The sequence below is a fragment of the Hermetia illucens genome, chromosome 1 (genome assembly GCF_905115235.1).
Source record: "Hermetia illucens chromosome 1, iHerIll2.2.curated.20191125, whole genome shotgun sequence".
Classification (NCBI taxonomy): domain Eukaryota; kingdom Metazoa; phylum Arthropoda; class Insecta; order Diptera; family Stratiomyidae; genus Hermetia; species Hermetia illucens.
In genome coordinates this window covers 46,494,821-46,508,325 of record NC_051849.1, presented here as the reverse complement: position 1 = coordinate 46,508,325, position 13,505 = coordinate 46,494,821, and the positions used below count along the sequence as shown (strand labels likewise).

Here is a 13,505-nt window from a genome sequence, read left to right as displayed (position 1 = left end):
TTTGTCCATCGTCTTCAGTTGGCGGGACCTCCAACTCGCCGATGTTCTGGTTGTTCAGTAGATCATCAAAGTACTCAACCCATCGCTCCAATATACCCATTCTGTCGAAAATCAGATTTCCCTCTTTGTCTCGGCAGGATGAGCGTCGAAGTGTATAAAGGCTTCATCCTGCTGACTTGTTGGTAAAACTTCCGCGCCTGGTGCGGTTGCTCCCTGTACTTTTGTAGTTCACAGACTTGTTGGTTATGCCAGGCTTCCTTTTTCTGTCTGTGAAGTCGCTTCTCCGGTCGACGGAGTTCGTGATAAGTCTCCGCGCGTGCCTGCGTTCTTTGAGAATGCAAGACTGCCCGGTATGCAGCTTTCTTCCGTTCCGTTGCTAGCTTCCATTCATCGTCAAACCAGCCATTCCGACTCCTTTTGCGACTGGGGCCAAGTATGTTTGTGGCTGTATCCATGATAACGTTCTTCAGGTTATTGTGAAAATCATTTGTAGATGCTTCATCTCCAAGTCCTCTGTTGACTGCAGTTATTGCGGCATCCATTTCCCTCTTATAGGTGTTGCGGAGGGTTGTGTTGTGGATGGCTTCAGTGTTCACTCTCACCTGATTGTTAGAGGGAATTCTAGGTGGTATTGTTATTCGAGCTCGAAGCACCATGCCAACGAGATAATGATCCGCGTCTATATTGGCCCCCTTATATGTCCTGACATTCATCAAGGCTGAGGGGTGGCGGCGTTCGATTAACACGTAATCAATTTGGTTGAAAGTGGTCCCGTCTGAGGAGGCCCACGTATGTTTGTGGACCGCTTTCCGCGCAAACCAGGTACTTCCAACAACCATTTCGTGTGACCCTGCTAATTGAATAATCCGCAGTCCGTTATCATTTGTTTTTTCGTGTAAGCTATGGAAGTCAACTTATCGCCTGAATACGAGCTCCATCCCTACTTGACTGTTAAAATCCCCAAGTATGATTTTAATATCATATCTGGGACAGGCTTCGAGGGATCGTTCTACTGCCTCGTAGAAGGTATCCTTCTCCGACTCTGCAGTCTCCTCTGTAGGGGCGTGAACGTTAATGAGGCTTATATTTCTAAACTTGCCTCGCAAGCACAGAGTGCATAGCCGTTCGCTTATGTTTTCAAAGCCGATAACAACAGGTTTGATTTTTTGGCTGACTAAGAAACCTACTCCGAGCACATGGTTTACTGGATGACCGCTATAATATATGGTGTAGCGGGTCTTCTCCAGGAAACCGGTCCCAGTCCATCGTATCTCTTGTAAAGTTGTTATATCAGCGACAAGGGACAGGGTATCGGCTAGCTGCTCAGCAGCTTCATCTCTGTACAGGGAGCGCACGGTCCATGAGAAAATGCGGAAATCGTTAGTCCGTTGTCGTTGCCGGGTTCGTCGTTGTAAAGTCCATCCTGTCTGAGGCTCCTTTCGTGGCTCCGTAACATCGGTTTTCCGTGTAGGGTTGTTAGCTCTACCCAACCCCCAACCTGGATTACCAATTGGTACAATTTGTCCCGTTTTTAGCGCGGGAGACTCGCCTTCATCCTTCTCCGTCTGCAGCTTTTCGTTACGAAAGAGCTCCCAGCGGTCACCACGAGGAGGTGAAGATAGGGTTTGGTAGTAGAGCTGTTGGTGTTGGTTCAGCAGGTATTTCCCAGGTTTTATGCTGCATCGTGGCTACCAATCCACGTTTCGCCCTGGGACCTATACTACCCTTTGACCACCGCCCTTGCACCCTTTTTAGCTAGTTCGTCCGCTACCCCATTGCCTTTCAATCCAAAATGGCCTGGAACCCAGAGTATCCAGACCTTGTTGAAAGAGCCGAGCGTATTAAGTCTCTCAAGACATTCCCATACCAGTTTAGAGTTCAGTTGGTTCGACGTAAGTGCCTGGATCGCTGCTTGGCTGTCGGTGAGAATAGCAATGTTCTCCCCCGTGTAGTTCCATTGGAGATTAAAGGAGGCACATCTGACTATGACGTATATTTCCGCCTGGAATATGCTAGTGTACCCATTGACTCCAAGTACATTTTCCTTGGACCAATGAACCGGCGCCCGCCCCCTCCGCTGTGAGAGATCCACCAGTGCACCAAGTAATCAGTTGCTGGTTTAAGTCGTATGTCACAGAAGGATTTATCTTTCTTTCTATTATGAAGAAGCTACCTACTTTTGAATTGACTTATATTTAACATATGAACTTATTATAGAAATGAATAGACATATACTGACTAAATTTTACGTACGTAATCAACCGCAAGCAGATTTTGCTAACACATAATATGCTCGATTCCCTTTATGAAACGCCGATTTATTATAGAACATTATCCTAGAATAAGTGTAGTTGTAATAAAGTGATTTAGTGACCTACTTAAGCACCTGTTGCTCTCCTATTTGCAGAATGTGTTGCTGTTCAGTGCCAGGAGGATATTGCTCAATTAAGTGTGCCACATGTAGCTTTAGTACCACTTCATAATAATTCTCCAGAACGTCGGATCACACAAAAGGAGATAATCGCTGGCGAGGAGAGGCCCAAATATGTGGCAGTTTCACAGCACAAGGACGCCGAAGGTATCAAAATAATTTTTGTTGGAAATTTTATTTATTGCTTTAGTCGAATAAAGCTTTGGTTTTATTTTGAGTTTGTCCTTATTAGTTTGTTTTAGTTGACTTTTTCATATCTCCTGGAGACCTAAATTTGTTTGTGTTTGTAGGGGAGCGTGGATATACACAGGTCCTTATTTCTTACTTCACTTACTCGTAGATAAAATTGAACGAAACCTCGTAGAGAAAGTTTTGAATTGATATATCGACATTTGATACGATTATGATTCCAAAGTGAAGTTCGTGTATTATTTTCGAGAAGCGAATTTACTTGAGTGTTACTAAGCTGGTGACACATATGCTTCCACCACATTTCGTATGGAAGTTACCGTGAAAAATGATTGAATTATAAATCGAACTGCATAATGTCAGATAATATGAAATTTATGAATTATGTAGTGCAGTTCGTCTAAAGGACTACTTTCTCTTACATTACCTTCTTTTCCCATTTCTTTTATTTTTTGCCTTGAAATAGGTCCTGTTGCATCAATCAAATTTGGTCTTCGAAGGTATTTTTCTTTTGAATTATGATCCGCACTTTGTATTATTTGTCCGCACTGTTAATTTAAAATGCCTTCTTTGTTCTATCAACCATTTTGTGGCAGAAGTATCCATTGAAATCGTAATAATAATCATACAACATAAACCTTTACTAATTCGAGAGTAAGTAAAATCAAGTATGACCCCAAAAGAAATTTACAGCAGATTTTTGAAAATTAAAGTAAGGGGATATGCTTAACTTTATAAAGAGATTACCACTATCCGAATAGTGATAACTAAAAAGCCGAGCGAGGAATCAAGTTAGGATTTGCGTGATAGTGTGAAAAAAACACAATATATTTGCTAATAATGAAATCGCTAGGCTGGTCCTACATTATTAGGTTTTCGCTTCTGCGGCCATAAGTTTCGCTCAGCTAAACTTTCAGATTAACCTCAGAATTTCTATTCTGTTACCTCTTCATTGTTTCATTCACAAGAGAGCGTGAATAACTTGAAGTTCCAGCGCAGATATCGAATATTATGAAGGATTCTGTATCACTCTATGTATGTATAATACGTATTAGTTAAGTCAGTATTGCTTGCTGTCATCCACCCCTTTTTAGCATAATTGTCGCTTAGGCTTCAAGTAAAAGTATATTAATCATCGTTTTGTCCAAATCCACTTGGTAGGAATTATACACACTAATCAGTAGTATAAATAGTATCACGCTTTCATTGTATAATCTTCAATCAAATAACATCTTAGAAAAGATTGAAGTTTAAAATAAAGCTTCCAGTCGTTCACTTTTTTGTGCTTCAGCCTCCGTTTTCCACGCTATGCATCAACTGATAAAATAATGACAGCATAGGATTGCACTTCTCATAAAAATTTAGGAGCGAAATTAAGTAAACCGAGTAATTCTTCCGCTTAAAATTTTTGGAACCATTTCATCATAGCCAACGGCTCAATAACCGGTATCCGGTCTAGCCATAATGAGGAACTCTAGACATCCCGGGTTTGCGCCGAAGTTCACAAATTCGATATCCCTAAAGTCTGCCTGGCCTTCGCCATCGCTCCATCTCAGGCAAGATCTGCCTCGTCTTCTTTTTCTAGCAAAGATATTGCCCTTATAGACTTTCCGGGGTGGATCATCCTCATCCATACGGATTAAGTGACCCATCCACCGCAACCAGACGGTCATGGTATCGCTCATAGATTTCATCGTTATGTAGGCCTCCGAAATTTTTCGAAGGATTCTTCTCTCGACTGCAGCCAAAAGTTCGCAATTCTTCTTGCTAGGAACCCAAGTTTCCGAGGAATACATGAGGACTGGCAAGATCATAGTCTTGTACAGTAAGAGCTTTGACCCTATGGTGAGACGTTTGGAATGGAACAATTTTTGTAAGATGAAATAGGCTCTGTTGGCTGACAACAACCTTGCGTGGATTTCATCCTCATAACTGTTATCAGTTGTGATTTTCGACCCTAGATAGGAGAAATTATCAACGGTCTCAAAGTTGTAGTTTCCTATCTTTATTGTTCCCGTTTGACTAGTGCGGTTTGATGTTGTTGGTTGGTTGGTTTTTGGCGCTGACGTTGCTACCATATATTTTGTCTTGCCTTCATTGATACGCAGTCCAAGATCTCGCTCTGCCTTCTCAATCTGGGTAAAGTCAGTTTGTGCGTCTCGGGTCGCTTTTCCAATGATGTCGATAACCTCAGCATAGGCCAGTAGTTGGGTGGACTTAAAGAGGATCATACCTCTTGCGTTTACCTCAGCATCACGGATCACTTTCTCGAGGGCCAGGTCAAAGAGGACTCATGATAGAGCATCCCTTTGTCTTAGACCGGTGCTGATGTTGAATGGTCTTCAGAGTAGTCCTGCTGCTTTTATCTGGTCTCGCACATTGGTCAGGGTCAGGCTAATCAGTCTTATCAATTTCGTCGGGATACCGAATTCTCTCATGGCCGTGTACAGTTTTACCTTGGCTACGCTATCATAGGCGGCTTTAAAGTCGATGAAAAGATGGTACAACTGATGTCCATATTCCAACAGTTTTTTGATCACTTCAGAAAAAATCTGATCTGTTGTTGATTTGCCTGGAGTGGAGGTATGGGCCAATAATGTTCTGAACGTATGGGGTTATCCGATCTAGCAAGATAGCGGAGAGTATCTTATCCATGGTTTTCAGCAAGGTGATACCTCTACAATTGCTGCACTGCCTGATATCTCCCTTTTTATGCATGGGACCGATAATGCCCCTTTGCCAGTTTTCAGGCATTGAATCGCTGTCCCACACCTTAAATATAATTTGATAAATCGCTTGGTGTAATTGATCGCCTCCATATTTAACCAATTCGGGGGTAATGCCATCGACTCCTGCCAGCCTTCAGTCTTTGTCCTATTCACAAGCGGGGTCGGCTCGTCGTGATCGGTTTCGCCATTTAGCTCTATCGAATGCCTGATTTGGGTGCAATTTCGAGGCTTTTAAATCCTCATCCAACGTATCAAGCTACCCTTGTTTCGGCCTGCCTTTTGGTCGTTTATCATCGACTTCGATGTTCAGACCAATCTTGGCAAGTGAATTCTCGTTAGCACGAATTGCATGACTATACCATCGAAAACGCCTCTCTCGCAATCTTTCCACGATCGGTGCGGATCGCGGATATCCTCATTTCGGATGTGATCAAAACGTATCACGCCACTATTCCGTCGCACCATCTTCGTCTCCATTACCGCAGGACGCCGTTTATTGTCTTTTATAGTCGGCCCCACTCAGAACCATAGAGGGCGACAGGACGGACGACATTGCGGTAAATTTTATATTTGAGACGTTCGTTGATCACAAAGAACACCAGTTGTGGAACGCCACACGCCACCGCATGGAGCAATTTCATAACGCAGCTTTCCATTGGCTGATAGCGTAGACCCGAGGTATTTAAATCGCTCAGTTCTGAGTAGATCACTGCCGCCGACAATGATTGTGCCTGGTTCATAGGGATCGGTAGTCAAAAATTCAGTTTTGTTCAGATTCAATTTGAGACCGTGTTGCATGAAGCGATCATTCCATTTTTAGACAAGTTGTTCGAGATCATTTTTGCTATTAGATGCTAGGAAAACATCATCTGCATAAAGCAGTGTGTAGGGCGCGGGACGTTGGGTGTCCCGTGTGACGGTGTCCATAGCAAGAACAAAGAGGAGTGGTGAGAGGGCGCTTCCTTGATGAACACCAACAAAGGCACGAAGCGGTTTTGATTCACCCGTCATACTTGGAACTTTCCTTTTCGGATCGTGATAGAGCAATTGAACCTAGCGCACGAATTCGTCTGTCACTAAGTATTCTCACCACCAAAAGCTTTCTCTAGATCCAGAAATGCAATGTAAAGAGGGTGATGCTTCTCAAGGTGTTTCTCCATAAGTAACCGCGCAGCGCGTATTGCATCAGTAGCTCCGCAGTTTTTGACATATCCGGCTCGATTCTCGGTTATTTCAACGATTTCGTGAATACGGTTCTCAAGAATGCATTCAAAAATCTTCATGGTTTGGGAAAGTAATCGGACGGTACATTGAACATTCTGCTGGACTATTTTTCTTTTTCCATATTGGAACAGTGGGGACCTTCATTTTAACATCGTCATTCCAAAGCCAAGTATCTCGGTTGATGTACTGCTTACCCGGCTTGATGACCCCGATAATCTTTTGATGAACCATATGTTCATAAGTACAAGATTATGGGTGTTCGCATAATCGATTATACGCTCGCCACCCTCATTGCGCGCTCCAAACCCCTTTCCTCCATGGCACCTGTTACCGTCCGCCTTTTCACTCACACGATCACTAAGGTCACCGGCAATTATGATATAGTCGTCAGCAGGCACGTGACAAGTCTTTTCTTCGAGAAGTTGCCAGAAGGCATCTTTCTCGGCATCTGATCAACCTGTTTGTGGTGCGAACGCTGTGAAGAAGTGAATAGTGTGATCAGCTGATATAATGGTGAGCTTCATCAGCCGATTATCAGGTCATTCGACCTTTTCAATGGTATCACGAAGAGCCTCTGAGATCGCAACTCCAACACCATATTGAATGTGTGGGCTACCAAAATAGAGAAATTTATAGCTATTTTTACCGCGTTCACGTTCAATCTCGCAGCTTTAGGCACCATACCATCGGGTTTCTTGCAAAGCGCAGATATCAATGCGCCTTTTCCAAAGGGCTCTTGAGAGACCTCCGGCCTTTCCAGTTAGGGTTCCAACATTTACCATGCAGATACGTATTTGTTTTGTTCGGACTAACTTGCTTACGTTCTGACGCCATCCATGCGCCAAGGACCCTTGACCATTTCTCGACAGGACCGGGGTCCGTCCTGCCGCGCCGACTGAGGTGGACGCCCCAGCATTTCTCCGAGGCTTATGACTTAATCCGATCATCTTGTTCGTAACGACATTGTATGCATTTTTTTGGTCGACCTGTCGCGGGACCTGTCACCAAGAAAGATCAGGTAGTACTTAGCATAGTGGAATAACTCCAACTATCGTCTATTTATCTCTTTCCCTGATCTCAACATTTACTTTTTGTTTTACTGAAAATAATACAGAGTATGTTGCCTCAAACCCTCCTCCTTTACCTGGGCTTGGGACCAGTATACTATGTTAATAGCATGGTGAATATTGTTTCTTCTATACTTGGTGGTGGCAGTATTTGTCCGTGGTCTTCAGTTGGCGGGACCTCCAACACGCCGATGTTCTGGTTGTTCAGTAGTTCATCAAAGTACTCAACCCAATATGACAATTCTGTCGGAAATCAGATTTCCCTCTTTGTCTCGGCGGGATGAACTTCGAGGTGTATAAGGCTTCATCCTGCTGACTTCTTGGTAAAACTTGCGCGCCTGGTGTGGTTGTTCCCTGTTCTTTTCTAGTTGTGTCCCAGAAATCCTTTTTTCGTCTGTGAAGTCACTTCTCCGCTCGACGGTGTTCGTGATAAGTCTCCGCGAGTACCCGCGTCCTTTGAGAACGCAAGACTGCCCGGTATGCAGCTTTGCTCCGTTCCGTTGCTAGCTTCCATTCATCGTCAAACCAGCTGCTCCGACTGTTTTTGCGGCTTGGGGCAAGTTTTTTTGACCGTATTTATGATAAAATTCTTCAGGTGATTGTGAAGATCATTTGTTGATGCTTCATCTCCAGGATCTCTGGTGACTGCAGTTATTGCGGCATCCATTTCCCTCTTATAGGTGTTGCGGAGGGCTGTGTTGTGGATGGCTTCAGTGTTAACTCTCACCTGATTGTCACAGGTTATTCTGGGTGGTATTGTTATTCGAGCTCGGAGCACCATGCCAACGAGATAGTGATCCGAGTGTATATTGGCTCCCCTGTATTTTCTGACATTCATCACGGCTGAGAGATGGCGGCGTTCGATCAACACTTGGTCAATTTGGTTGAAAGTGGTCCCATCTGGAGTGACCCACGTATGTTTATCGACCGCTTTCCACGCAAACCAGGTACTTCCAACAACCATTTCGTGTGACCCTGCTAATTGAATAATCCGCAGTCCGTTATCATTTGTATTTTCGTGTAAGCTATGAGAGCCAACGTATCGCCTGAATACGGGCTCCTTCCCTACTTGGCTGTTAAAATCCCCAATAATGATTTTTATATCATATCTGGGACAGGCTTCGAGAGTTCGTTCTACTGCGTCGTAGAAGGTATCCTTCTCCGACTCTACAGTCTCCTCTGTAGGAGCGTGAGCGTTAATGAGGCTTATATTTCTAAATTTGCCTCGCAAGCGCAGAGTGCATAGCCGTTCGCTTATGTTTTCAAAGCCGATAACAGCAGGTTTCATTTTTTGGCTGACTAAGAAACCTACTCCGAGCACATGGTTTACTGGATGGTGTAGGGTTGTCAGCCCTACCCAACCCCCAACCTGGAGGACCAGTTGGTACATTTTGTCTCGTTTTTAGGCGCGGGAGACCCGACTTCAGTTTTTCATAAAGAAAGAACTCGTAGCGATTACCACGTGGAGGTGGGGTTTGGTAGTAAAGCTGTTGGTATTGGTTCAGCAGGCGTTTCCCAGGTTTTATACTCCATCGTGGGTATCAATCCGAGTTTCGCCCTGGGACCTATACTACCTTTTGATCACCATACATACATACATATTTGCGTCACGATCAGCAAGATCGCCTCTTTCACAATCAGCACAAGGAAAATCAGGCACTGTTTGTATATCCAGGATTAATTAAATTTAATTGAATAAAACTAGCTGACAATATAAGGATAACCCTACGGGAGACTTGTTGAAATTGAAGTCGGTATATCTTAAAGAGTTTTTTTTTTGAAATCGTTTACACAGGAATTGTTATTCCTGCTGCAAGAGCACTAACCTAACACTAAGAAAATCCAATATAATTACTCCCAATCATGATATTTTGTCTCACAGAACAAAGTTTAGTGAAGGTAGCATCTTAGTATTTTTCACAAGAATCAATTATCCGTTAAGTCAAAAAGGAAGAATCAATTATCTGCTAAGTCAGAAAGGAATGTCTGTTAAGAGACAGCCTGATAACCGCTGGAAATACGCTGTTCATCCTTACTCATGCATATTATGTTTCCATAGTGCTATAAGTAAAAAATGTCGTTCTAAGCACGGAGCTGCGAATCCTCTCCAGTGTCGTCCTTGCCAATGGTTTCACTGATGCTAAATCTCTTCATGACCTCATCTCCATTTCATCCACAATTCAGTTCTTAGAAATGAGTTCTCTTAAAATTAGATATTATTGGTGCTTTTTCTTTGTAGTAACTCATTCGTAGCTTTCATATAAATATATAAGTACCATACATACATACATAAATGTGTTTTTCGTAAGTCAATATCTGCATGAGTATGTGTTTATAATTTCTATAACGCTGCGAACTTCAAATGTGGTCTGCGTTTTCCGTTGTGGACGACAATAATAAAAAAATATAAATATAAATTCCAAAAAAATGTATTCCAAACCTCGTACACTGTAAAAATGAAAATAACTATAAAATGAAGATGAGGGAATGGAAAAAATACTTTCTGTCCACAAGAATCAAAGATATGTTGTTGAAACAATAACAATGACTACAGTAACAGAGAGACGAATCGTGCGCGAGTCCACGGAGGAAACAACGATTAAAAATGTTGGAACGGCAGCGTCTTCGACACCAGCAACAGCGGACGTTACCCCTAACGATCGGAAACCACCAATACCAGCGAAACCTGAAAATATACCAGCTCAAATCAGTGGCATTCTCAAGGGCGGAAAGTTGTGGAAGAATGAGATGCAGGTTAGTAGGATTTATCCAATAGATTTTATTTTCTGGTATCCAATCCTTTTCTCCCACTGGAGTTCAAATTTCGTAAGGAAAAATTTTCAAACCAAGACTGTTACCTATCAGTGTCAACTATATGCTAACCTAATTGCCACTGTCCAACAATTTCCTGAGAGTTCCACCATCTGAAATCTGGTCAAACTAATGTTCGTGTTCTACCAATTTTTAGGCTGAAGAAACCATACATCCAACCAGTGATGATGATACCAACTCTAAACGGTCCGTTCGATTCATCACAGAAGGTGCTAAAGAGGGTTCAAAAGAAGGTTGTGAAGGTCAAAGTCAGACTGGCGAAAAGTCAGCTGATGAAGAACCTATAAGCGAGCTTATTCCACTGAAGAAGCATTCGACCCTCTTTCACAATGTATGGCGTCCAAATTCCGCCGTACGGCAACTTTTCCCTGCTGGAATTCATTCAGGAGCACCGGCTACAGCCCTCACCCATGAAGCCTTAAAAGCTTTCGAGGAGTCCAAGCGTGGAGGACTAGTGTCGAATTTACTAACAGTGGGTGGATCTGACACCGACACAATTCGAAGGACAATTGAAAGGAATGCTCTACGTCGATCCCTTATCAAGTACGAATTCAATCATCTAAATATTAACATGAAAAACAACTGACATTCAATTTCTCGTTTTAGGAAAAAATCTATGAAACCGGATATATCTTTGGAAGAACGTATTAAGCAACTAACCTGCGATATTGATGATCCTACTGAAAACTCATTAGACGATCAAAATTCCGCAAGCCTAAATCCTTACTCAGGTGAAGATTTAGAACGAAGGGACAGTCCTGCTGGCGAAGAGAATCCTTCACAAGCCAAATACATTCCGGATAAAAGTTTCTCACCAAGTTCGTCCGCTTCAAGCTCCTCGAGTGGTTCAACCTCAGCTTATCGGAAAATATCAGATATTTTCAATCGTGATCGGAGACAGGAGAAGATTCCTGAAGCAGAAGAGAACCCTATTGTGATTATACCCCAGGTTTGTATTTGTCAACTATTTTTCAGAATTAGTTTCTAATTTGTCCGAAATGAATAGAGACTGGAATTTCTCTCTGACATGCATGAATATCGAGGAATATAAGGATTTATACAAAAAAGGAATTGTTCTGATTGCATATTTTGGGAGATTGCACTTTAAAATTGGATATTTAGGTGTCGCTGTTTCAATATTCTAGCTTGATTTAGGGTTAGTTCTCCTACCGGGTTTTAAAGTCATAAACTGCCTCATTCGCGCGAATCTCGGCCTCATCAAGGAGGTGTGCAGTAACTGTCATTCCAATGTCGTCCCCGAAGCCAGTGCGGCAACGCAAGTAGGGTGATCTAACGTCAGCACTCTATTACATATATAGAGATAGATCCTTGTGGAGCGCCGCACGTTGTTCGATATGATGTCCGTCCTTCGGCTGAACGGCAGTACAAAAGCATATCGATTAAATAGTTGACATTTATCTGCATCATGTACTTCGGTCCGCCTAATTTAGTTCCATACGACTGAGCTATCCGGAATGTTTTCATTGCGCAGCATTTATCTTCTTCGAGAATGGCTTTAGTTACATCAATTACCAGATTAATTACATCAGTCACACAGCTCGACTTGCGAAGTTTGAACTGATCCACCGGGGACCACCCTTCTCTTCAATAATCTGTTGTACATTCTCTATTTGAATAATTTTTCCAGTATCATTTAAAAGGCATATCGGCGTGAAGGTCGAAGGTTCCCTCAAAGGCTTGTTTAGCTTTGGAATGTGTAATAGCCTCTGCATCATCCACTCGAAAATGCTTCTTCCCAAAAACATGCGGTATATGCCTCGGTAAACATATTTGGATCTATCTTCACTGCTGCCTTAAGGGCCTTGTCGAGGATGCTATCCAAGTCAAGAACTTTATTTTTTACTATTTTCTGCAGCTTCCAGGACCTCTTTCTCACTTACCATTGGAATTTAGATGGGATCTATCTGGACGATGGATCCTCATATTTTGTAGAAAAAGATTCATCACTATCTCGTGTAGCAGGTTTGGACAAGTAATCAGTGGGGAGCGTTTGCATTTGACTTTCGATATAGCTGTTTTGTAGGCATCGCCCTGAGGCACCGAGTCAGCTTTCTTACACCGTCACTTCAAGTCTTCGGTTTCACTTTTTGTGATAACCACATGCAATTTTGTTCAAACCACTTTGTATTGCTGCTGTAGCTGCTCGTATCTAGATCAGTTCAGAGTTCCACCAAGAGTTGGGTACTCGTTTCTCGAACCCAAGATGCCTAGGTATGGATGCGTCACATGCGCCGTAACTTTTCGCGTTGTGTTTTGCAGAACCTCTTTCAAGGGCTCGGCGTCAAACCTGCCAACTGCTAATCCGATTAACAGATGTGTGGTAACTGGTGAGGGTGTTGATGTCTGAATACGCTGGAGGATTGGTTTTCGATGCGGTGGTTCCGGTTCACCGTGATTTTCAAATATTACTATTATTTTGCATGATTGTAGTATCTAGCGTTTCGGAGCATTGGATTCCAGGGGGAACTACAAACCGAGCTTCGCGGCTTATCAGTCTCTTGATAGTTACCTTTAGTTCTTCCGAGCATCCTTCTTCTATCTGTTACCTATCATAAATGTCCCTATCAACAGATGCCAAATATAATTTAGGCACTTGTAATATAATAATAATCGTTGCTGCAACAGTCCAATTGGATCAGGGCCTCCAAGTTTCTTAGAGCACTTCATTCAAGACCGTAACGGATTGGAGTACCCTATACGAAGCAATGTGGTCAGCATAGCCCTCACCCGAGATTATTACCCTGATTTGACTCAGGCACTCATTATCAGCTGAGTAGACTGGTATCCGACCTCAAATCACGACACAAATCCCACTGCCACCAGTAAGATTTGAACCGCGACCTTTCATACGACAACCATGTGCTCTCACCACTCAGCTATCCGAACACTTGCAATATGGTTCACGAATATGTATCGTTCCCTTAAGGGGGGTGACATCGTGAGACCGCTTACGATAAACCAACCGTTAGCTTCGAAATTTCTCGATCCATCCGCATAACTTGCGAATCGTGG

General features: G+C 42.9%; 1 protein-coding gene across 6 annotated transcripts in view; it reads left to right on the top strand.

Annotated features, from left to right (window-relative positions):
- Positions 1 to 13,505, top strand: part of LOC119653699 — a 106,029-nt gene that overhangs the window by 76,422 nt on the left and 16,102 nt on the right. For 4 of the 6 annotated variants that reach the window (XM_038058600.1, XM_038058591.1, XM_038058577.1 and 1 more), the window contains exons 5-8: positions 2,408 to 2,578; positions 10,120 to 10,394; positions 10,609 to 11,015; positions 11,079 to 11,421. In XM_038058600.1, the coding sequence (XP_037914528.1) occupies positions 2,408 to 2,578; positions 10,120 to 10,394; positions 10,609 to 11,015; positions 11,079 to 11,421 (1,196 nt within the window). The remainder of the gene's footprint in view (positions 1 to 2,407; positions 2,579 to 10,119; positions 10,395 to 10,608; positions 11,016 to 11,078; positions 11,422 to 13,505) is intronic. The other 2 variants (XM_038058619.1, XM_038058609.1) reach the window with 2 other exon arrangements.